This window comes from Apaloderma vittatum, unplaced genomic scaffold (genome assembly GCF_000703405.1).
Source record: "Apaloderma vittatum isolate BGI_N311 unplaced genomic scaffold, ASM70340v1 scaffold2419, whole genome shotgun sequence".
In the NCBI taxonomy this organism is placed as follows: domain Eukaryota; kingdom Metazoa; phylum Chordata; class Aves; order Trogoniformes; family Trogonidae; genus Apaloderma; species Apaloderma vittatum.
The window spans coordinates 28,342-49,749 of NW_009734433.1; the positions used below are offsets into that span (position 1 = coordinate 28,342).

Consider the following 21,408-nt stretch of genomic DNA (forward strand, 5'->3'; position numbering starts at 1 on the left):
GAATGCCTGTACATGCTTGGAACTGGTGTTTTCCTTTTGATTGGAGGTTCGACAAGGCAGCAAGGATTCCTTTATTTTGCCAGGGAAAGCAGAACACTCCGTGCAAGGACTTCCTTTTTATGTTCCTTGTTGAACTGAAACAGGTGGGAATACAGTGCTTGACTGGAAGTTTTCCCTCACAGTGGCCTTTTTTCTCAATTGTCTGTCTTTTGAGCCTGCGGATTTGTAATGGCACACCTTGTTGCTCTTCCTTTGCTCCCATGCTTCTTTTTGGACTTCTTACTTAGCTCCTGAACAATTTCGGTTCCGTCTTTTGGGGGTATTTGCCACACTTTAGGCGTAGACTTCTGTGTTGCTGCTCTGTGTTGGGTACTATTCTGAATATATCAAAAGCTGAGCAGAAAGCCGTTTTAAGAAAGCAGCTGTTGATTTGAATATTTCTTGAAAGTTGCTGATAGAGTGCTCTTCCAAAGATGCTTCTAACCATGCTATGTGTGGGCTCGGCATCTAAGAATCCCTAAAATATTTACTGAGCCATCTATTGCTAAATTGTCTTGGAAGTTTGATGTTTGGTGTTTTGGTTTGTTTGTTTGTTTGTTTTTTGTAAAATGCCATCATTTCCATGTCCATTATTGGGATCACCTTTCAAATGCATGACCATTTTTTGCAGTAGGGGAAGGGTATGGGAGGTGGTTCCTGCTTCCCTTGTGTAGGTTGGTGTTTCAAGAACAATCAAAGAGGACTACATCATAACGTATTTTGGGGTGCACTTGTTCCAATGACTTACCTAAAATGAACTGGAAGTGTAGATTTCCAACACTCATGGTCAAATTTGGGAGCTTTGCAGACATCCTCATAGGAGCAGGAAGTAGGATGGCCACTGAAGCTAATTTATGATTCCATGTCTATGAATGCTTCTCCCTGCTGCAAAATGGATACTCAAGTCCATGTGTCAGCACTCATACGCTGATGAGGTAGCTGGTCAAGGATGTCTTTGGAGCAGCAAGGAGAAGCCAGACGTGATACGAGTTCACAGAGATGACAAATAACTTAGCAGGGAAATGCTAATGGGAAGACTGCCAGAAAGGCTAGAAATAAAGAGTACAGTGTGCCACTAGAAAACCAGGTGTGTATTTAGTTATTTCATTGCCTAGGTTTATAAACAAACAAGAAGCGGCTGCTATTTGGGCAAACTAATGTGAAGCTTCTGAGGTGACCTTCACATGTATTTAAAAGCTGATGAACTCACCGTGTCTGTGTTTGACCCTTGAAGATATTAAATACTGTGGCTTTGTTTTTGCTGGTGGCACAAGTACTATAGCTTCCACCCATGAAACCTACTGCTGAAAAACATCAGAGCTGTAACTCCTGAAGATCCATCTTCTCCTAGTAAGGGAATTACTATGACTTGCACGCGGAGGATTTCTGAAAATACCGCATGTGCCCTGATTTGATGTCATAGTCAAAGGTGAGTCACAGTGTGCACTACAAAACCTGTGCTTGCAGGCACATGTGACAACACGTTTAGAGCTATTACCCTCAAAGCAGTAGGTGTTTTAACTACTTGGTCCAGGGAAAGTGTTAGACTTGTTCAGTGATTGGCTTTGTATGGTGAGTGTGGCTTGTGAGCCTGTATCTGGGAATGGCTACCTGTTCAGAGGTAATATTTCAGTTTGGTTTTTATTGCTGTAGTTTTCTGTAATAGAGTTTGGTACGTGTGTATCATTCTGATTTAAGAAGATACAGAGGGTATGTAAGAGTACAGAAGGCTTGTATGTAATGAGTCTTGTACAACATCTGTGCTTCCACAGAAATGCAAAGATGCATAGACATCTGCATATGCAGAACATAACAAACCTATTTATATTGGCCAGCTAGTTCCAGGAAGTCTTTCTACAGGATTTGTGAACATGAAATGTAGTTTCTTTAAAAAAAAAACACAATTTCAGTACACAGCATACTTAAGGACACCAGAAGCTTTTGCGTGTGTTGTAGCTGTGGAGGAGTGTGTGACTTTCATTTAGCTGAGCGGGGAGGAACTGCGTGGTGTAATCCTAACACATGTCCTCTAGAGAGCTACAGCTCTCGCCGTGCCAGATGACCTTTCGAGTATTTCCTGTGTGCTTGTTGGAAAAGGTTAGCAAGTGAAAGGAAAGAGAGTTCAATGTGATACAGTTTGCAGAGCGTTGTTGTCAGAACTTTTGAGATTTTGCTTTTTTAAAGAAGCTATTAAAAATTTCCAGAAAGTTTTTGTGGGTTTTTTTTATTGTGCTGCATCTTCACAGCATTTCTTTAATCTATGCCTTTTAACATTATCATTCAGATCACTGCCAGGGATATACTGCATCTGTGTTACAGCAAAGTCAGTTCCAGCTCACTCTTCATCACCGGCTGGAGTTAGAGACGTGGAAAATAATCTAGGTGACCATCTAGATGACTCTAGATAAAATCTAGTGCAATGCTCCTACCCAAGCAGAACCAATTGGCCTGGCTTTCACAGGAACATGTCCTCTTGTGTTCTGCAGATCTCCAAGGATAGATATTCAGATTCATTGAGTTCTTAGTTGGGTGTTTAACCACCGGCATAACAATTATTTTATACATTTTTAAAAATTTAATCAGTATTTTTTATGCCACAATTTCAGGCTGTGGCTTCTTTTTGGTTTCTCATGCTACAACAGTGCACCTCCAAGTCTGTCCATCTTCTGTACCCTACTGTTTAGGTTGTGGAAGACCGTTAAGAACACAAACATATGTCTTTTCTTAAGGGTGAATAAACCCACTCTTTCAGTCTCTTTCTATACCATGCACAGCAGAGTTTTTCTCCTTTACCTGTGCCACACCTCTGAATTTGTTCCAAAAAGTGCTGTGATAAACTTTGTTCCGGATGTGCAGGCTGGTAGTAAGCACTTCTTCTAAGCAACAGCTGACACGTTGGAAGTTACACAGCTTGGCAATTGTGAGGAAAGGGTACATGTTAAATGCAAAGCTCTGATTTTTACTGAGATACCACAAGCCAGTATCGCAGACTTGTTCCTTTCATCACACCCTACTGTCCTTATCATTGATGGATTACCTGTCACTTTATAGTAAGACTGCATGGTCTCCCTAAAGACGTTAAACAAGCATCGTTGCTATAGTAAAAAGATCATTATTATCATGTTGGATGACTGTTTTGTTTTTTACATTATGTTAAAAGAGGCCTTAATCACTGAAAGTAATGAAAATAAATCTATTGGAAAGAGAAGTTAGTTAGCCAAGTTACAACATGTAAATGTCATCTTAAAATTGTTCTATAAGGACTTACTAGTTATACCAAGGAACGGATTATGTGACTTAAAGTTGGTTTAAACACCTGAAATGGATCAAGTTCCCTTTAATGTGTGAGCTAAAGACATTTCTTAAAAAAACTATTGTCTTTCAGAGTCATTTGACCTCATCTGGCAAATTTTCTAGTTTGTTTAGAAAACATAGGCTACAGTTACCAGTTCTGCTGAGTGATGACTAACACTGTCATAGAATGGAATGTTGTGTAAACAGGTCAAAAAAGCATACACTTAAAAAGATTCAAGAAGGTGCTGAATTTGCTAAAAGAACGGTTCAAGATAACAATATGCAGTCTAGTTTGAGGCATTCGTTTATGAAATAAGATTATCTTCATGTGAAGTTGTACTTAAAATCAGGCTGCAAGATTTGATAAAGTCAGTTTCTCTGCCATTTTAGTTCTTTTGTTTTCCTTTTTCTTTTATCTTTTTCTAAATAGCAACAGAACTGCTAGTTTCTTTGATCAGGAGTTGAGAAAGTGATCAAATTTGCTTAGTGGTTTGCCACTTGATTCAGTCAGTAAATGCCAAGTGAGTTTTGCCTAAAGGCTAATCCAATGCACATTTGATAATCAATTTATTAGATACTAATTAGAACAGCTTACATGATTTAAAAGATTTATCTCTTTTTAATCCTTTGTCTCTATTGCCTAATACTCCTTTAAGCTGGAACAGTCAGGTAGTGTCCTGGATTTTCTGAAAACTTTATGAAAGCTGAGTGTGCTGGCAGCCTGCTACTTGTCTCTGTTGCTTAAGAACTGCCATGAAAACCTGTGCTGGTTTCCTCCTGCTTCTGTTCTGATGAAGCCATGGTTTATAAGATCCATAAGCAGTTGAGACTCTCATAGATCTGCTAATTCTGCTCATGAGAAAAGTATGTTAAAATAGTAGCAGCTTTGGTGTTTAGCAGTTGAGGATCACAGCGCTGGTCAGAGCGTTGTTACACTGGACTTAGATACAACTGGTTACTGCTTTAGAATAAATCTGACACTAAAATGTGCTGGTTTGGTGGGAGAGGCAGACATTTAAATGTATCATGTATATTATCATAGTTGTGTTTCTGTTTCTTGTGGTTTGTAGACCTCTTGATATAAGGCATTTGAAACCTAAAGATCTAGTTCTTGAGAGTATGTGGTCTGCAGTTCTGTATAGTCAGTGTCACTTTATGGTTAAATAATTAAACTAAATGTTAAAATTTTAAATGCATGCTGATGTTTAATTGAAATTTTAACGTTACTGTGGATGGCCTCTCTCTAATTTCATCAACTTTTGTATAGATCTTGCAGATTGCATAGATGTTGGAATTGGCAATGTAAGCTCCTGGGTTTAAAAAGATTTTAAAAAATGGAGAGTACCACTATTCAGGGAAACGTTTAGGAGGTGTGCAGCCTTTATTCTTCAAAAATATAATACTGTCTCTATGATGATCCTGTATATCCAGCCATTGGTTTCAAGGTACTAGTTTGCTACATAATGATCCACCTGCTAGAGATGGGTGTGTATTATATGTGTACATTCTTTTTGTTGTTTTTAACTTGAATCTCTAGGATCCTGATTAGGAAGGAAGGCATGGAGAAATGCATATTAAACACACAACGCAGAAAAACGAGTACAAGGACATGCTTGTCTCTGCAGCCCTTTTATGCAGAGTTTGATGAAAGATGCTCTGTAAGACCTTTTTAGGTAATTTTGATGGGTCAATATTGGGAACCCACACACATCACTCAGACACCAGCTTGTCTTGAGAGACATCCTGTGCACATCAGACTATTTTGGGATGAGAACAGCATGTACGTAGGAGGACAGAAAGCCACCTCTGCAGGGCGTTACGATACTTCCTGTTCGGAGCCTGTGGAGGATCATCCAGGTGCTACAGCACAGAGGCTAGTTTCCTCCTGGCCCATTTTTCAAAGCAGGTATAAAAAATAGGAAACATAAAGAAGGAAAATAAAATTAAGGGTGTTTTCTCACTTTCAGTTTCTCCCAGATCTGCTATTCTGAAATGGCTGACTATCTTGTCTTTGGTTTAATCTTTTTCCTTAGATTTTTGTCTTAGTTTTATCTTTGGCCTACACCGCTTTTGACGTTTCAGCTGATTTCTTGAATACAAAGCTAGCAAACAGCTCTATTTCAACAGAATTATATTACTGAAAAGTTTAATAGATCACTTTTTCCTCTGGGAAAGGTTATAAAACACCAATCTTGATTGGTGGCAAAGATCCCAAAGAGTAAATTAGCACATTAAAAGGGCTTGCTTTTTGGCATTGAGTTAGTCTGAAATTAACACTAGAATGAGTGTAACAAAGTTTTCTGTCTGAGGGTTACTTGTGAAAGAATCACAGAGTGTTAAGGGTTGGAAGGGACCTCTAGAGATCGTCTAGTCCAACCCTCTGCCAGAGCAGGATCCCCTAGGGCAGCCACACAGGAACAGTCCAGGCGGGTTTTGAAAGTCTCCAGAGAAGGAGACTCCACAACCTCTCTGGGCAGCCTGTGCCAGGGCTCCGTCACCCTCACAGTCAAACATAATAGCTGTAAGCCTCCGTATAAATCTGTTACCTATCACTCACTGTCTTGATAGTGCATACGTATAGTGCTGGATGGATGAGCAGACTAGCCCCTGATCATGAAAACAGATGCACTAGGCAGATACAGAGGAGAACCAGAAGTGCATTTTGCATGTTTACATTTGTCTGCCGTCAGAACAGCAGTTGTGGTGGCTCTACTGGGATTTGCTCTGCTTTAGGAGAATTTGGGATTTGGGTTATCTTGGTATGGAAAGATGTACTAACTCTAGGCCTTTCTTGTGTGAAAAAAATATTAGCTGATTTCAGTAAAAGTTATGTTTCATTATGTTCAAATTACCCTGCTGTTATTTAGAAGTCAAGCTTACAAAGAGCTGTGGTAGGGAGTGAATTGCTTCTTACTATATTAGATGCCATTTTAATGACTGAAATAGCAGTGACTAAGCAGTCTGAGAAACCGACCCTCATATTGTGGAGGCAAGTTTAAAGGCTGTGCAACTTTCTGTAGTGTTTATGAATTCACAGTGGTCTTTCTGCTTTGAAAAGACCAACATTTTTGCAGGGTAGTTTTGCTCTGCATCAGATGAGGAGCCAAATCATGATGTTTTGGCTTTTCCCGATTATGTATCAAAGCCTGTTTTGAAGTTAAAATCCAAAAGATATTTCTCATCATTTTATTCCAAAAGGAAGACTAAAAAGCACAGGGATTATGCCTCAATAAATGTCACTTCTTAGATTTTCTGCCCGTAAGTCTTTGTGGCAAGCCTACAAATTTTGTATTGATTTAAAAGAAAAGCCAAAATAACATGTCATGAAAAATAACACGTCATGAAAAATAACAGAGATATTCTTGCAGAGTAAGGAGAAATTTTGACAAATTTGAAACAAAGTTCCACTCCTACAGATAGTTAGAATGAAAGACAAAAAGAACTGTCAAAAAAGGAAGGTACATTTCTTAGCATTTTATATTATGTATCACTTTTATTTATGACTTGCATCTGTTTGGAAATATGTTGCACAAGATTAGACTAGATGTATCAGATCATAATGACGTTTGTTTTCTAATGTGCCCTGCATTTTTTTTGAATGTAAATAAATAGAAGTGATAGAAAAATGCCTCAGTGCAGTATATAATATATAAATGTGTGTTTTTGTGTAGTACATAACTCTATTATGTGCAATTTGTTGTTACTACATGTACAATAAGACAATACTATATATATTTATGAAAGCACAGTCATGAAAATTTACATTTGTAACATTTTAGTAAATTACAAAATTTGCAGTAGGAATGTGTTATCCTTGCCTTTTGGTAGTTTGATATTAATAAAAAATCATAAACTGTTCTCCTCCATAGAAAAGCAACTGTACCTGTGTTAGTTTGAGAAGAATTATCAAAAAAAATGTTTACTACTTGGGACTTAAATACCAAAATTTATTATTCCTAGTGTGAGGTGCAAAGTCTACTCTTGCCACCAGCTTGTCTCTAGCGTACATGTGCTCTCTGCTCCCTGTAGGAGGCTCACCTTAAGGGCAGCAGGCATTCTGTTTCATGCTTTCTTACAGTTTACTTGGCTGAAAACCTAAGATATAAAAAGCCAGGACAACATACAGCTGGGCAAAGAGCATTACTGTGTGGGGAAAAAGAGTTGGCAGTTTTTCTCATGTGTGAAGTGAAGATAAATTAAATGGTAGGTGGTAGGAGAAAAATGCCATATGTAGGAATTTTTATAAAGAAACATTGTTTTCAGAAACTCCTACATGTGCACAATACGGCAGTAGCTTTTCATCCCCTCTGAATTTCTTCAGTTTCCACCACGTATCGCTTTATTCTTAGAAAGCACATTCCTGATCTGGACCTGTAATACCGCTTCCATTTGAGAGGTGACCGTGGCTGAGATGGAGTCTTCTGCAAGTCAGATCCATACAAGCTTTTGTGTTGCAGCATCCTTGAAAATACTGTGTGTCACTTGTATTTCACTCACACTTGGATTCGGGATATATATCTAGCAACTGTCTCAAAAAGCCTAGTGTAGATTTAGCAGAACCTGCTTTTCTGCCAGCTAAACTGATTTCTTTACTTTCGATCCCCAGCATATGTAGGTTGTTACTTGACTTTGGGATACTTTGTATGATATTCTGTTTGACTTCACTTGCAACTTCTACTTTTAACAGCTTCCAGAAAAATAATTATCAGCCAGCTAGGATCTAAGTGACATCACTCAAATATTTTCTTATATGTTGGGGACCTTGATGTTACTTTGCGTGTCTTTTTCTTTTTTTGAGAGTTCCTGTCATGAAGGGTGGAGAGGGATCTGTAACATGAATACATGATCTAATTAGTATAAATTTTTTAAACAGAAGCTTAAAACTGTTCTTCAAAAGTTTCAAGAAGTGTGAAGGGCTAAAATAATTTCTGTGGTGTGACTGCTGGTGGTATTTTGAATTCTGATCTTGTACTTTGAAAGAAGTGCTACCTTGTGTGGGTGCAAGGCATCACTGGCAGATTAAGAATAGAAGAGACATTAATTCTTCACTTCATTACTATGGTAACTGAAATGTGATCCAGTTTCACTGCATCTAGTATATGTTCAAAGCAAAGCTTCTGAGATGGGTCCTCAGACCGCTTCTACTCCTCTCAAACGTTTTACAAACAAACCTACATTTCTTCTACTTCTGTTTAAAGACACTTATTCTTTTTGTGATGTAAAGATTACCTGCTGTGTACTTTGCAATCCAAATTCTGCAGATTTTTGACAAGGGGACAAACTATATAATGCCATTTGTATTCCACTTCCAGGATGCGTTTACAAATCTTTTGCTCTCATCTAACCTCTGTTTTAAACGTTGCCACCCCTTCTTCCCTTAGTAAAGGGAGAAGTGACTTGGGACAAAGCAAGGAGCGAGGCACAGGGAAGTCATATGCTAAAATTCAGATTTTAAACCTTTTTTTTTTTTTTGGCCCATTGATACTAAATGTTTCAGTAACTTGACCCAGACTAACAAGAAAGGTAACAGACAAGTTAGCTAATTATAATGTGAGCTTTCTTCTTGCCCCCCTGCTAAGAAAATATCCATGAGAAACACAGATACAAGGCATAGGTTCTCACTGCAGTTAGGCTGCCGGAGTTGGGACGTGTATGTGTTCTGTTAGAAACACCTTTATCATCATAAACATGTAGTTGTTTTGTAGATCACCTTTATAGCCAGATCTCATTGCTACAGTAGTTAGTGGTGTATGTATATTCTAAGGCTGGTTATCTCTGGTAAGTTATCAAGCAGAGTTTGGGGCATGGGTGCAGGCTAACAGGAATTAATTTTCACTGAATTCTCATCTCAGACATGTGACTTCCACTGAGAACAAGCACAAGTGATACAGAGAGGTAAATGAGTATAATTTTACGTTCCGTTTCTTAAGTAAGAGACGAATGTGCTGCTTCTCACCTTCTTTCAAAATAAATATACTAAATTTACTGAAGAATCAATCTGTATGTCAGTTCTTACCATTTACAGGACAATGGTGTTACACGTATTCTTACAGATATAGGGCCTTGGAAAATACAACTTCGCAATAAAATTCTGGCAAAGCTAATGTTCATGGTGTCTTCTGTAGAAGCTCTGTAGCTTTTCCAGGCATGCTGCCCTGCTCCTGTCACCTGTGTAACATTCCTCAAGATAGGTGTGGGATTTTTTTTACAGCACTCCCAATGTCCCTTCTAACCATGCTAATTGATCGTTTTGGTTCTGGCAGAGGTTGTGTCAGTGGAAGTGGCACATCCCAGGAGAAGCAGCTGTTTAAATGGAGCAGAACAGCTGATGTACATTAGGTGTTGGTTTTGGTCTGTGCCAGACTGGCTCACCTGGTCTGTTGGCCTCAATGTCCCTTAGCAACAGGAGTGCAGCAGCTGATCTTCCAGTTCAGCTTCACCAAAAAAAAGTCCAGTTTGTACCTTTCCAAGACTACTGTGAAATTAAAAATGAAGCATGGTAAATGGGGACTGGCAAAGTTGCTTCAAAAGCATGCTCATGATGCAAGCTGAAACACTGATGTAAATGCAAACTGAATGCTCCTACAGAAAAAAAAAAAAAACCACAAACAAACAAACAAAAAAACAAAACCCCAAAACACTTCCCCTCAAAAATGTTTTATTTGTTTTCAGAATGCTAATAAAGCAGATCATTTAAATACTGTTTCATTGCTTCAAGGAGATCACATCGGTGGACACATGCCAGGATATAACTAGCTGATGGTCTCCGTTAAGAAACTTAAGATAAGAAACCCAGGTTGATGGTGATTGACTTTATTTTGAGGTTACTGTTTGACTGATGATTAGCATAGAATCATTTACAGTTGTTCACAAAATCCACCACTCTGATTCTGTTACTGGCATGCCAGTGGTCTAAAGGAGGAAAATAAATTGAGTTGCCCAAAGACAGACTTTGGTTATTTGTAAAACAAATAAACAATAAAAACAAAATCCCAAAGCTTTGAGATTGTCTACATTTTCTATTCATCAAAACCCTGCATTTCAAAACTCTACTAAACCCAAGAAATCATGGGTGTATTTTGTAGACATAGAAATGAATCTGAGTCTGACTTACTTTGCTACAAGGGGAAGAGAAGCAAGTACTGCAGACCTGAAACAATTTTAAGTTTTTTAATTGAACTGGTCTGTTTCACACAGCTCTCTGAAGCTTTTTTCTTTGTTGGAGACATAGCTTATTACATACTGTGTTGTGTAAGTACAGCAATGTGCGTTTAAAATAATCATCACATAGATGGAGATGCTCTTTGTCTTGAACGCATCAGGTTAGCAGTTCCCATCCAGTGGAAGCATAAACCTGTTGTGGGGTCTCCTCCCCCAAGTTAGTCACGTGTGCTTTACTGGCTGATACCATGCATTACTTAGAAATCATTTGCTGTATGTGTAAGTGAGCTTCACTTCCAGATGAAATATTAATGCATTGGTGAGATATGGCAGTAGATTCTGGTGTGGCTGTTTATGGGTCTATGAACTCTGATGTTTCCTGTAATTGAGACATCTCAGTTAATTTCCATAAACAATTTCTGTGTGAAGGCCCTCAAACTACCTGAAGATGTTTTTATAACTATGATTGTTCTATTTGGTCAGTTGTGTCAAATTTGTTGGGAATAGGGAATTCAATTTTTGGCATACATCAGGGCATTTAATTTTACTGTTTCTATGGAAGAGTTTTATGTATTTCTCCTCACCCAAACTATTAATATGGTGCAGTACAGTACCAAAACCTAATGAAATCTGGTTTTTGTAATAGGGAAAAGGTATGAGAAAGGTTTATATGTGTTTTGTACTTGCTAGCTAAACCCCATGATGTATTCTCATAGCTGTGGGTTCTGTTTCATAAAGATTTAATCTGTAGCTGTGTTTCAATAGCACGCTCATGAGGCATGTACCTCCGTGCCTCAAGTCTGGGTGGTCTTACGATCTCATGGCAGATTGGAAGCGGAGATCCTTTTAAAAATGAGACTGAGTGGACTTTAAGATGATGGATGGCTTTTAATTGTCCTCAAGGAGTTTCTTATCCATTACACTGTATTTTGTATGACACACCTTAAATCGAGATACTTACTCTATGCTTCATGTCTGTTGTTTGGTTGAGGTGAGTTTTTTTCAAATACAGGATATGGGTGTACAGTGATTGTATGCTGCATGGTTTGTTTTTTGTAAGCTCCCTGTCTCAGGCCTAAGAAATGAGGATAGTAAGTGTTTTTTGTTTTATTCCTTTAGATGCAATGCTTAGCTGGAGGCAGGCAACCAAAGCAGCTTTAATTAGAGGAAGTCCCTACTGCCTTCAGTTTTTCATTTGCGTGTTATTAGACTAGAAAAATGAAGCCGTGACTCTGAAGGAGGGGGAGGGAGAGGTTAAGCAATTCTTGCCTCCTGTCTCACAGCCCAGGAATCGGAGTGCTTAATCTGGCATCCTGCCTTACCATCACACTGCACCCCTTCAGCTCACACTCTACAACCACGCAGGCTGGAAGTCATCCAAGTGTGTGTCAGTGATGAACCCTGATCAAACTCAAGGCATTCTGAGCATCACCATGAAGTATACTGCAAATAGTGACATAATTCTCATGGCATGCCAATCAGAAATATTGTAAGTTAGCAGTTTCATAGATGATGCTAATGCTCTTTGATCCTTAATTCTTGTTTTGAATGACTAAACCTCAAATCTGATCTGTCGCATCATAATTTAAGTACAAATATAGGCAGAAGTTACTGTATGAAACGTTGCAAACATTGGTTAATAAGCCATGGAATGTAGTAAGATTATATACAAATGTTTTGTTGGCCTAAACGTTAGGAGTGGTATCAGTGATGGTCTAATGATCTGCTATAGATCCTCCAAGTAAGAGCAAAGGATAAGTATCAGCAATGTGTTGGTTAACCTGGAAATTTGGACTCTGCTTTTTGACTCTATGAAAAAAATTTTACAATGTATTAAATGTGCTGTGGGCAGTTAACTTCTGTATTTATGACCCATGGTTTTTTTGCGTTTTCAGTGATTCACAGTTAGATTTTTGCCTTCCTTTCAGAAAAGACGACGGCGGATTGACCGAAGCATGATTGGGGAGCCAACGAACTTTGTTCACACAGCTCATGTAGGATCGGGGGACCTGTTCAGCGGAATGAATTCGGTAAGCATGAGCAGAGAAAGAAATTTAATTTTAGACAGAATACAAATACTTTTTACGCATATTATATCTGAAAAATGAGATTTTCAACTGTAAAAAATAATCTCAGCGAACAACCTGCTAATATCTTACTTCTAAGTCCTAAACACCTTCATTCAAGATTATGGAATACAATTTTTAAAATTCTTATATTTATTGACAATACCCAGTAAATGCTGTATATATTTAACAGGCTATGTGTAGAATAATTTTTTAAAAATCATTCTGATGGCATGTACGAACTAAAATAGACAAATATTTCAAAATATACTAGAGTTTTAGAAAATATTTTTTTAAAGTGTCTTACAACTGACTAATTTCTTACCTTAAATGTTTTAAGCTATTTTATATATAGTTCAAGTAGAACTCTAACTTGCCTTAGTTTATGATGCACATAAATATTTTTTTTATATCCTTGTTGACGGTTTTCCATACTCTGTAGCCATGTTTGGACTGAATTATTCACAGAGCAAACAACAGTGTCACAGCACGGTTTTGTGTCTTCCTGTAGAAGAAAGGAGCAACAAATATTTTTCTCTCTTGGAGACTGAAAAATGGAGGCTAAGATAGATACTGAAAATCAGCTCGTGAGGGTAGATGTATTTTGAACAGCTTCATATTTATGTGAAATGTCAGTCTGTTTTTAAGGTCAATACTATGCCATCTAGAAAAGTGTTGTATGTAGATAATAATGAAAAATACATCTTGACCTTAATAATCCTTTTTAAAGGAAAAAAAAAAAGCTTTCAGACTTTCAGATGAAAATGATGAAAAGTACTTCTTGACAAAGGAGAAGAAAGAATGCTTCAGAAGTACCAGAATAGAGAGCAGAATTTTAAAGGAAAGAGATGTAGGGAAGTGAGGTCATTTGTAGTTTTGACTAGTTTGTCCTTTATTGAGATCAGACAAAAACTTTTGTAACTCAGTATGTATTGGGGAAGGGCAGAGCTAAAAAATCTGACATATCAAACAATATACTACACTTTCCCAGAAACAACATAGTGAGTTGGAAATGATATGTGTTAAAACATGTGTAAGTAAGTGAAATAGACAAATGCCGCTTCAACTTGATAAAATTCAGTTAAAGCTATTTACTTATTTAATGCAACATACCACATTAATATTTAGAGACATAAATTGAAATAATAAAGTAAGCAGCTTACTTACTTTCAAGTATGGCTTTTTGCTCTTTACATGTTTGTTGCCTCTCCTGTGAGAACCTTCCACATTCTCACAGCTGAGCTGCCTCGTGAGGTTTGTAGTGGTTGCCTGAAGCTTTGCTCTTTCACCTCAGGCTTTCCCTCTGCTTGCCCTCATCTTTGCCTTGCGTAATATCAGATTAATATCCATATAGCAGGTAGTCATTACTGTGTCTTTATAGAGATTTTTTTCATTTTCAGTGCTTGTAACTATCTCTTTTTCTCAGTTTTCATTTGGATAACATGCTGCATCAGTGGCCAAAGTGAATTTTTTTTCCGAGGTGGGAAGAGTCTGTAGACAAAAAAAAATAAATTCCTTTTTTCCCCACTCTCTCTTTCCAGAAGCACAGATCTCTGCTTTTTCACGCTGCTTATTTTCCTGCCTCTTCTGTGGTGACATACTGTGGTAATACTGCGTCCAGTCTCCTTGTTTATTCTTTGCAGTGTAAATTCCAAGATTACGGTTTTAACCTCCACATGTTTTTCTGCTGCCTATGGATATTATGCTCCTTCTTTCTTCTGAGTACCGTGGGAGGATGTCCTGCAGTCTCATTAGCTTTTACCATATAAATTTGGTGGTTCATTCACTGTCTGCTCTGTGCCTTTTTTCATCAGCATTGCTCTTCATTATATATCCTTACAATTCTGAGTACGGTAGTTGTCTGACTACTGAAATATTTTGCTTTTTTGTTTGCCTGCTCTGCAAAGTCCCTTACTCTTTGTCACAGTTATGCTTAAACAGTAGGACCCCTCTGTGAACTGTTTCTTTCTCATTCCCATCACTTTCTTTCTTAATTTACCTTTATATTCCATGGAGAAATCTCTTACTTTCTCCTTCTGCTGTGTAGGAGGAAGAGCCAGCAGATCAATACCTGGCTCTGAGCCTGGTGTCACAGGGAGAATTTGGGGTTTTTTATCACAGGTCAGTTTACACAACACCAGGCCTGCTGACAACAGACAGGATATGTCTGTCACAAAGGAGGAAAAGGAGGTTAGCATAGGACTTAGCAGGGCTCGTTGAAAGAGCATCAAACTAGATTTGAAGGGGGAAAGGGATAAACCCAGGTTCACTAGGGATAAACCTAAGGAGGATGCTGTGCTAGCACAGTGCTTCAGTGTGCAGTCTCAGTAGAGGTGAAAGAAGGAGATTCTTGTGGCAGCAAAGATGCAGGTTTAATTGTTGTGTTAGAATCTATGGAAGCACCTGAGAATGGTAATGTCCCTACAAAAAGGTGGTGGGACCAGTAGCCCAACTGAATTGCATCTACACCGATGCATGTGGAATGGGCCACAAATAGGAGGGGCCGGAAGCAATTACGCAGTGGGAACACTGGGGTATAGTTGCCATTATGGAAACATAGTGAGGTGACTCACACAACTGGAGTGCTGCACTGGATGGCTATAAAGTCTTCAGAAGGAATGGGCAAGGAAGGAGAGGCAGTGGCATAGCCCCATATATTAGGGAGCATCTTGACTGTCTGAAGCTATGGCAGGAGTCTCTTATAGACCACCTAACCAAGATGAAGAAGCAGAAATAATAGTTTATAAGAAGCTGGGGAAAGTCCCATGATCTCTAGCCTTTGTTCTCCTTGGCAACTTCGACTTACCAGGTGTCTACTGGAAGTATAATATGGCAGAGAGAAAACAGCCCAGGAGGTTCCTGGAAAAAGAAGGAGATTTTATGACCTTTGGAGGAATGGTTAGGAGGGAACTCAGGAGGACTACAAGGATGTCATGAGGTTATGCAGGGAGAAAATTAGAAGGGCTAAAGTCCAACTAGAACTTAATCTGGATACTGCTGTAAAAGAGAATAAAAAATGTTTCCATAAATACATTATCAACGGAAGGAGGACTAAGGAGAATCTCCATCCTTTGTTGGATGGAGAAGGAAACATAGTGACAAAGGATGAGGAAAAGGCTAAGGTACTTAATGCCTTCTTTGCATCAGTATTTAATAGTAAGACAGTTTTTCTTCAACTAACAAACGCTCTGAGCTGGAAGACAGAGATGGGGAACAGAATGAAGTGCCCATAATCCAAGGGGAAATGATCAGTGACCTCCTGCTCCACGCAGACACACAAGTCTATGGGACTGGATGGGATCCACTCAGGGGTACTGAGGGAGCTGGCAGAAGTGCTCACCAAGCCACTTCCTGTCAGTCAGCAGTCCTGGCTAACCAGGGAGGTCCCAGTGGACTGGAGGTTAGCAAATATGACACTCATCAACAAGAAGGCTGGAAGTAGTTTCTGGCCAACTACAGATCTGTCAGCCTGGCTGGTTATGGCTTGGACATGCAGACTCTTTACTGGCTAAAAAACTGGCTGGAAGGGCAGCCCAAAAGAGTGATGGTGAATGAAGTTAAATCCTGTTGGTGGCCAGTCACAAGTGGTGTTCCCCAGGGCTCAGTACTGGAACCAGTTCTGTGATGCAGGTGAGAGAATCTGGTGCACCCTCAGTAAGTTTGCACGACACCAAATTAGGCAGGAATGTTGATCTGCTTGAGGATAGGAAGACTCTGCAGAGAGATCTGGCCAGGCTGGATCAATGGGCCAAAGCTGGTTGTATGATGTTCAACAAGGCCAGGTGCTGGGTCCAGCACTTGGGTTACCACAACCTCAGGCAACGCTACAGACTTGGGGAGGAGTGGCTGAAGAGCTATCTGGTGGAAAAGTACCTGGGTGTGTTGGTGGACAGCCAGCTGAACATGAGCCAGCAGTGTGCCCGGGTGGCCAAGAAAGCCAACAGCATCCTGGCCTGTATAACAAATAGTGTTGCCAGCAGAGCCAGGGAAGTGATGGTCCCCCTGTACTTGTCACTAGTGAGGCTACATCTTGAATCCTGTGTTCAGTTTTGGATGTCTCGCTGCAAGAAAGACATGGAGGTGCTGGAGCATGTCCAAAGAAGGGCAACAAAGCTGATGAAGGGTTTGGAGAACAAGTCTGATGTGGAGCGGCTGGGGGAGCTGGGGTTTTTCAGCCTGGAGAAAAGATGGCTGAGGGGAGACCTTATTGCTCTCTACAGTTACCTGAAAGGAGGCAGTAATGAGGTGGAGCTTTGTCTCTTCTCCCATATAACAAGCGGTAGGACAAGAGAAAATGGCCTTGAGTTTTGCCAGGGGAGGTTTGGACTGGATATTAGGAGAAATTTCTCTGCCTGAAATTTCTCAAGCCTTGGCTGCCCAGGAAAGTAGTTGAGTCACCATCCTTGGGGTTACTTAAAGTCAAGTAGATGTGGTGCTTAGGGGCCTAGTTTAGTGGTGAGCTTGGCATTGCTAGATTAATGGTTGGACTGATCACAGAACATAGAATCACAGAATTGTAGAATTGTAGAATGTGTTGGGCTGGAATGGACCTGTAAACGTCATCTAGTCAGACCCCTCTGCAGTGAGCAGGGACATCTTTAACTAGATCAGGTTGCTCAGAGCCCCATCAAGCCTGACCTGAAATGTCTCCAGGGATGGAGCCTCCACCGTCTCTCTGGGCAACCCATTCCAGTGTTTCACCACCTTCATAGTAAAGAACTTTTTTCCAACATCTAATCTAAATCTACCCTGCTCTAGTTTTAAACCATTGTCCCTCGTCCTGTCACTACACACCTTTGTCAACAGTCCTCTCCAGCTTTCCTGTAGGCCCCTTCAGGTACTGAAAGACTGCTATAAAGTCTCTCCAGAGCCTTCTCTTCTCGAGGCTGAACAACCCCATCTCTCTGAGCCTGTCCTTTTAGGAGAGGTGCTCCAGCCCTTTGATCATTTCTATGGCACTCCTCTGGACATGCTCCAGCAGCTCCGTGTTCTTCTTGTGTTGAAGGCTCTGGAGCTGGATGCAGTACTCTGGGTGAGGTCTCACCAGAGCAGAGGGGCAGAATCACCTCTCTCAACCTGTTGGCCGTGCTTCTTTTGATGAAGTCCGGGAATTAATTGGCCTTCTGAGCTGCAAGCATGCATTGTTGGCTCATGTCCAGCTTTTCATCCACGAGTATGCCCATTTCCCTCTCTGCAGGGCTGCTCTCCAGCACATTATCCCTCAACCTGTACTGATAATGAAGATTGCCCCAACCTAGGTGCAGGACCTTACACTTGGCCTTGTTGAACCCCTTGAAGTTCATATGGACCCACTTCTCCAGCTTGTCCAGGTCCCTCTGGAGGACATCCTGTCCCTTTGGCATATTGACTGCACCACTCAGCTTGGTGTCATCTGCAAACTTGCTGAGGGTGCACTTGATCCATTGCTCTTCCGTTGTCCATTGATGCAGCCACTCCGTTGTAGAAAGCCTAGATTGTTTAGGCAGGACTTGCCCATGGTAAAACAATGTTGGCTGTCTTGAATCACCTCCTTGTCCTCCATGTGCCTTAACAGAGCCTCAAGGAGGATCTGTTCAGTGATCTTCCCAGGCACGGAGGTGAGGCTGACAGGTCGGTAGTTGCCAGGGTCTTCCTTTTTACCCTTTTTAAAGATGGGTGTAATGCTTTCTTTCTTCGCATCCCCAGAGACTTTACCTGACCCATGACTTTTCGAATATAGTGAAGGGTGGCTTGACAATACATCAGCTAATTCCCTCAGGACTCTGGGATGCACCTCATCAGGTCCCATAGACTTGGGTATGTTCAAGTTCCTCAGGTGTTCACGAACTTGATCTTCATTTGCAGTGGGAGAGACTTTGACTATCTCCTTCAGCTTGGGAGCTGTGAGGAGATATGTTGCCATTAAAGACTAAGGGGAAAAAGGTATTGAGAACCTCAGCCTTGTCCTCATCTCTTGTTACTAGCTTGCTTATCAAGAGGGGTACACTTTTTTTAACCTTCCTTTTTTGAGTCACATACCTGTAGAAGCCCTTATTATTATTCTTTCCAAACTAAACAATTCTATGATTCTATCATTCTGTATTCCTCAGTAGTCTGTACTTTCATGTATTCTGTCCTTTTCCTAGTTTTCCCTTGTTTTCATTCCCAAGGACCATCTGTGCTATTTCCTAATTCTAAAAGGGATGTAAAGAAGGAAACTAATGAGATGGATAAGCAGCACAACAGACTGTATGATCTTTAATTGGTGCAATGCTTTTCTCCTTCCAAAATCTTTAAGTAAATTAGACTTAATTTAGAGCAAGAACCTTGCTGTTATGTATCATCAAAGGAAGGGAATCGCATCTTTGGGAAAGAAAAAAAATAGTTTCATTTCATGGTTCTTGTTCTTGTAACTCAGGCTGCCTCAAAAGGAGGGTGCAGCAAAAAGAATACTACTTTATAAGCCTGGGATTGTTAGGGCTGCCTTTTACTCAGTGTTTTTAACATTGTATGTCTCCTATGTAAGTCTTCATATACAAAGCAGCCACCAAGCTGTTCAAATTGCTGCCTTCTCTTTGCTTTAGGTGTAACAGCCTCTGCATTTTAGACTGATACTTCCTTACCCACTAACACGAACACCTATATGTGTGACTCAGTTACCAGAGAAATTATTCTAACCTTTAGAAGAAGTATTCATAAAAATTTACACTTTAGCTTTGCAAGCTGTGTTGATTTCCTGTTCTTCAAAATGTTAAAGTCATGTAGGCAAGTTTTCAGGCTGGTAGGTGGCGTGGCCTAGAGATATTTTGCTGCCTGTTTTTCACTGGAGGCAGGGTTCGTTCAGATGAGATTAATGCCATCCTCAATTCTTTCTAGTGAATATGTTTGCATGTAGGTTAATTATTTTCTGAGGAAAAAAAATACTGAATTCAAACTCCTTTTGTTCTAATGAGCAACAGAAGATCCTTGATGGAGAAAATGACCAGTTTGGTGAGATGTGAAAGTTCTTAATCACAGCCCCATGAGTGTGGTTGCACATTTCCATGCTTCCTGACTTTATAGCCTCTGATGCCAGAACTACTAGAATATTGCCTCTGAACACTTTTACCTGAAGAAAAATGTGAATGTAGAATTGCTTTGCTGCAACTGTATCCCTTATTTGAGCAAAGTACCAAGGCAGTAAACAGTTTAACATTGCCCTGCTTTAAATACATAAAAATCAGATCTTTTGCATAGCACTGCAATATGCCATACTGTTGAAGATAAAGACCCTAAAACAGACTTTTTTTTTTTTTAACTTGTTTGAAAAGCAGTGTGTAAGAAAGGGTCGTGCTGATTCATTTTGTGTGTGTGCCTGTGTTTTGCTTTGCTGTGGAAAATAATATACTTATTTTTGTTTCTTTGTAGACAGGGAAAATATTGTGCGAGCTACATTGAAATACTTCTCCAGTGCTGTTTTAATGCAGCTTTTCTAGTGATGTTTTGAGCTCTATGAAGGATTATACATGTAATAATTGCAAGTGATGCCCTGCAGACATAGACTTTACTGCAAGTTCCATTTTAGAAGCTGTAGCTTTGAATGAGTATGTTATTTTGCACTCATTGTTCACTTGTTGTGTATCCTCTGGGATGGAGAGAAAAAAGGCCAAACCTTTTAGGTTGGAGTTGTCTTTCTGCGGGCACTTGGAGATGATTATTTTGACTCAGGCAACACAATTAGGAAAGAACTATGGCTTCCCTTCCATTTTATTGATAAAGACTGTAGAGGGATGTGCATGTCTTGGGGATATTAGGGCGGGAGAGTGTTCTTTTTGTGTTTATTTGCATCAGGCTAAAAATACCTTCAGATAACCTATTTCCAGAGAAATTGATAGATTATGATTTAAACAACAGATGACCTGCCATTTAATGGTATAGTAGCAATTAAAGAAGAAAGTATATGCTATTACATTAATAGATAAACAAAAAGCTCAAAAGCTCCTTTTTGGTTTGGAAAATCCTAAAAATTATCAGAAGTTAGCCATACAGTGCAGGTACCATCCAGATATTTTGTAAGCTGTCTATTTTGTTTTTAATGTAATGGTGTCAACTTCTCTAATTTATCACACCTGACAAAAAATTTTTGCATAGAACAAGTTAAATGATAGCTTGTAAGATGAAGTGGATTTGGATACTAGTACCAGATTTGATTATTTTTTTATTGAGTAATCAAGAGGGCCATTGGAAGCCTGGATCAGCCAGTTTTCTTTGAGAGAGTGGAAAAACCTCTGCCTCAGCACCAGCTCTTCCTTCTCTCCTGCTGAGCTGCCTGCAGAAGTGAAAATTCCAGCAAGCTTACGTCGGCCCGTGTTCTCATGTGAAAGTAACGTAGCTTTAATGGTAAAGGAGAACTTGAAAGCCTAAACAAGAAATAAAATTAGAAGGAAGAAAAACACCACTGTTTGCTAACTGCCTTTCTTGTTTTCTGTGCCTCCTTTACCCTTCTGTCCCCAGGTCAGCTCAATTCAGAATCAAATGCAGTCTAAGGGAGGCTATGGAGGTGCCATGTCTGCAAATGTTCAGATGCAGCTCGTAGACACAAAGGCAGGATAACCTTGGGGATATTACTTCAGTAAGTATTGCTCTCTGCTTTTTAGGCACTGTTTAGTAGGAAGAACAATCATACCGCTTTATAATTGGCTCCCTATAAATAGCTGTGTCTTTACGATGCTCGGTTTTAAAATGCTTTTTGGAGTGAAAGAACAGTGTATCATGCAAGCATGTTCATATCTCCACACAACAACAAGAGAGTGTCCTGACTGCATCAGTTGGTCCATAAGCCTGCACAACAACAAGAGGGTGTCCTGACTGCATCAGTTGGTCCATAAGC

At 39.8% G+C, this 21,408-nt stretch overlaps 1 protein-coding gene across 1 annotated transcript in view; it reads left to right on the forward strand.

The window, feature by feature from the left end:
* CDC42SE2 (CDC42 small effector 2) overlaps window positions 1-21,131 on the forward strand; it is a 33,885-nt gene extending 12,754 nt beyond the window's left edge. The window contains exons 2-3 of the mRNA XM_009876249.1: window positions 12,423-12,524; window positions 21,033-21,131. Of these exons, the coding sequence (XP_009874551.1) occupies window positions 12,423-12,524; window positions 21,033-21,131 (201 nt within the window). The remainder of the gene's footprint in view (window positions 1-12,422; window positions 12,525-21,032) is intronic.
* The last annotated feature ends 277 nt before the right edge of the window (window positions 21,132-21,408 follow it).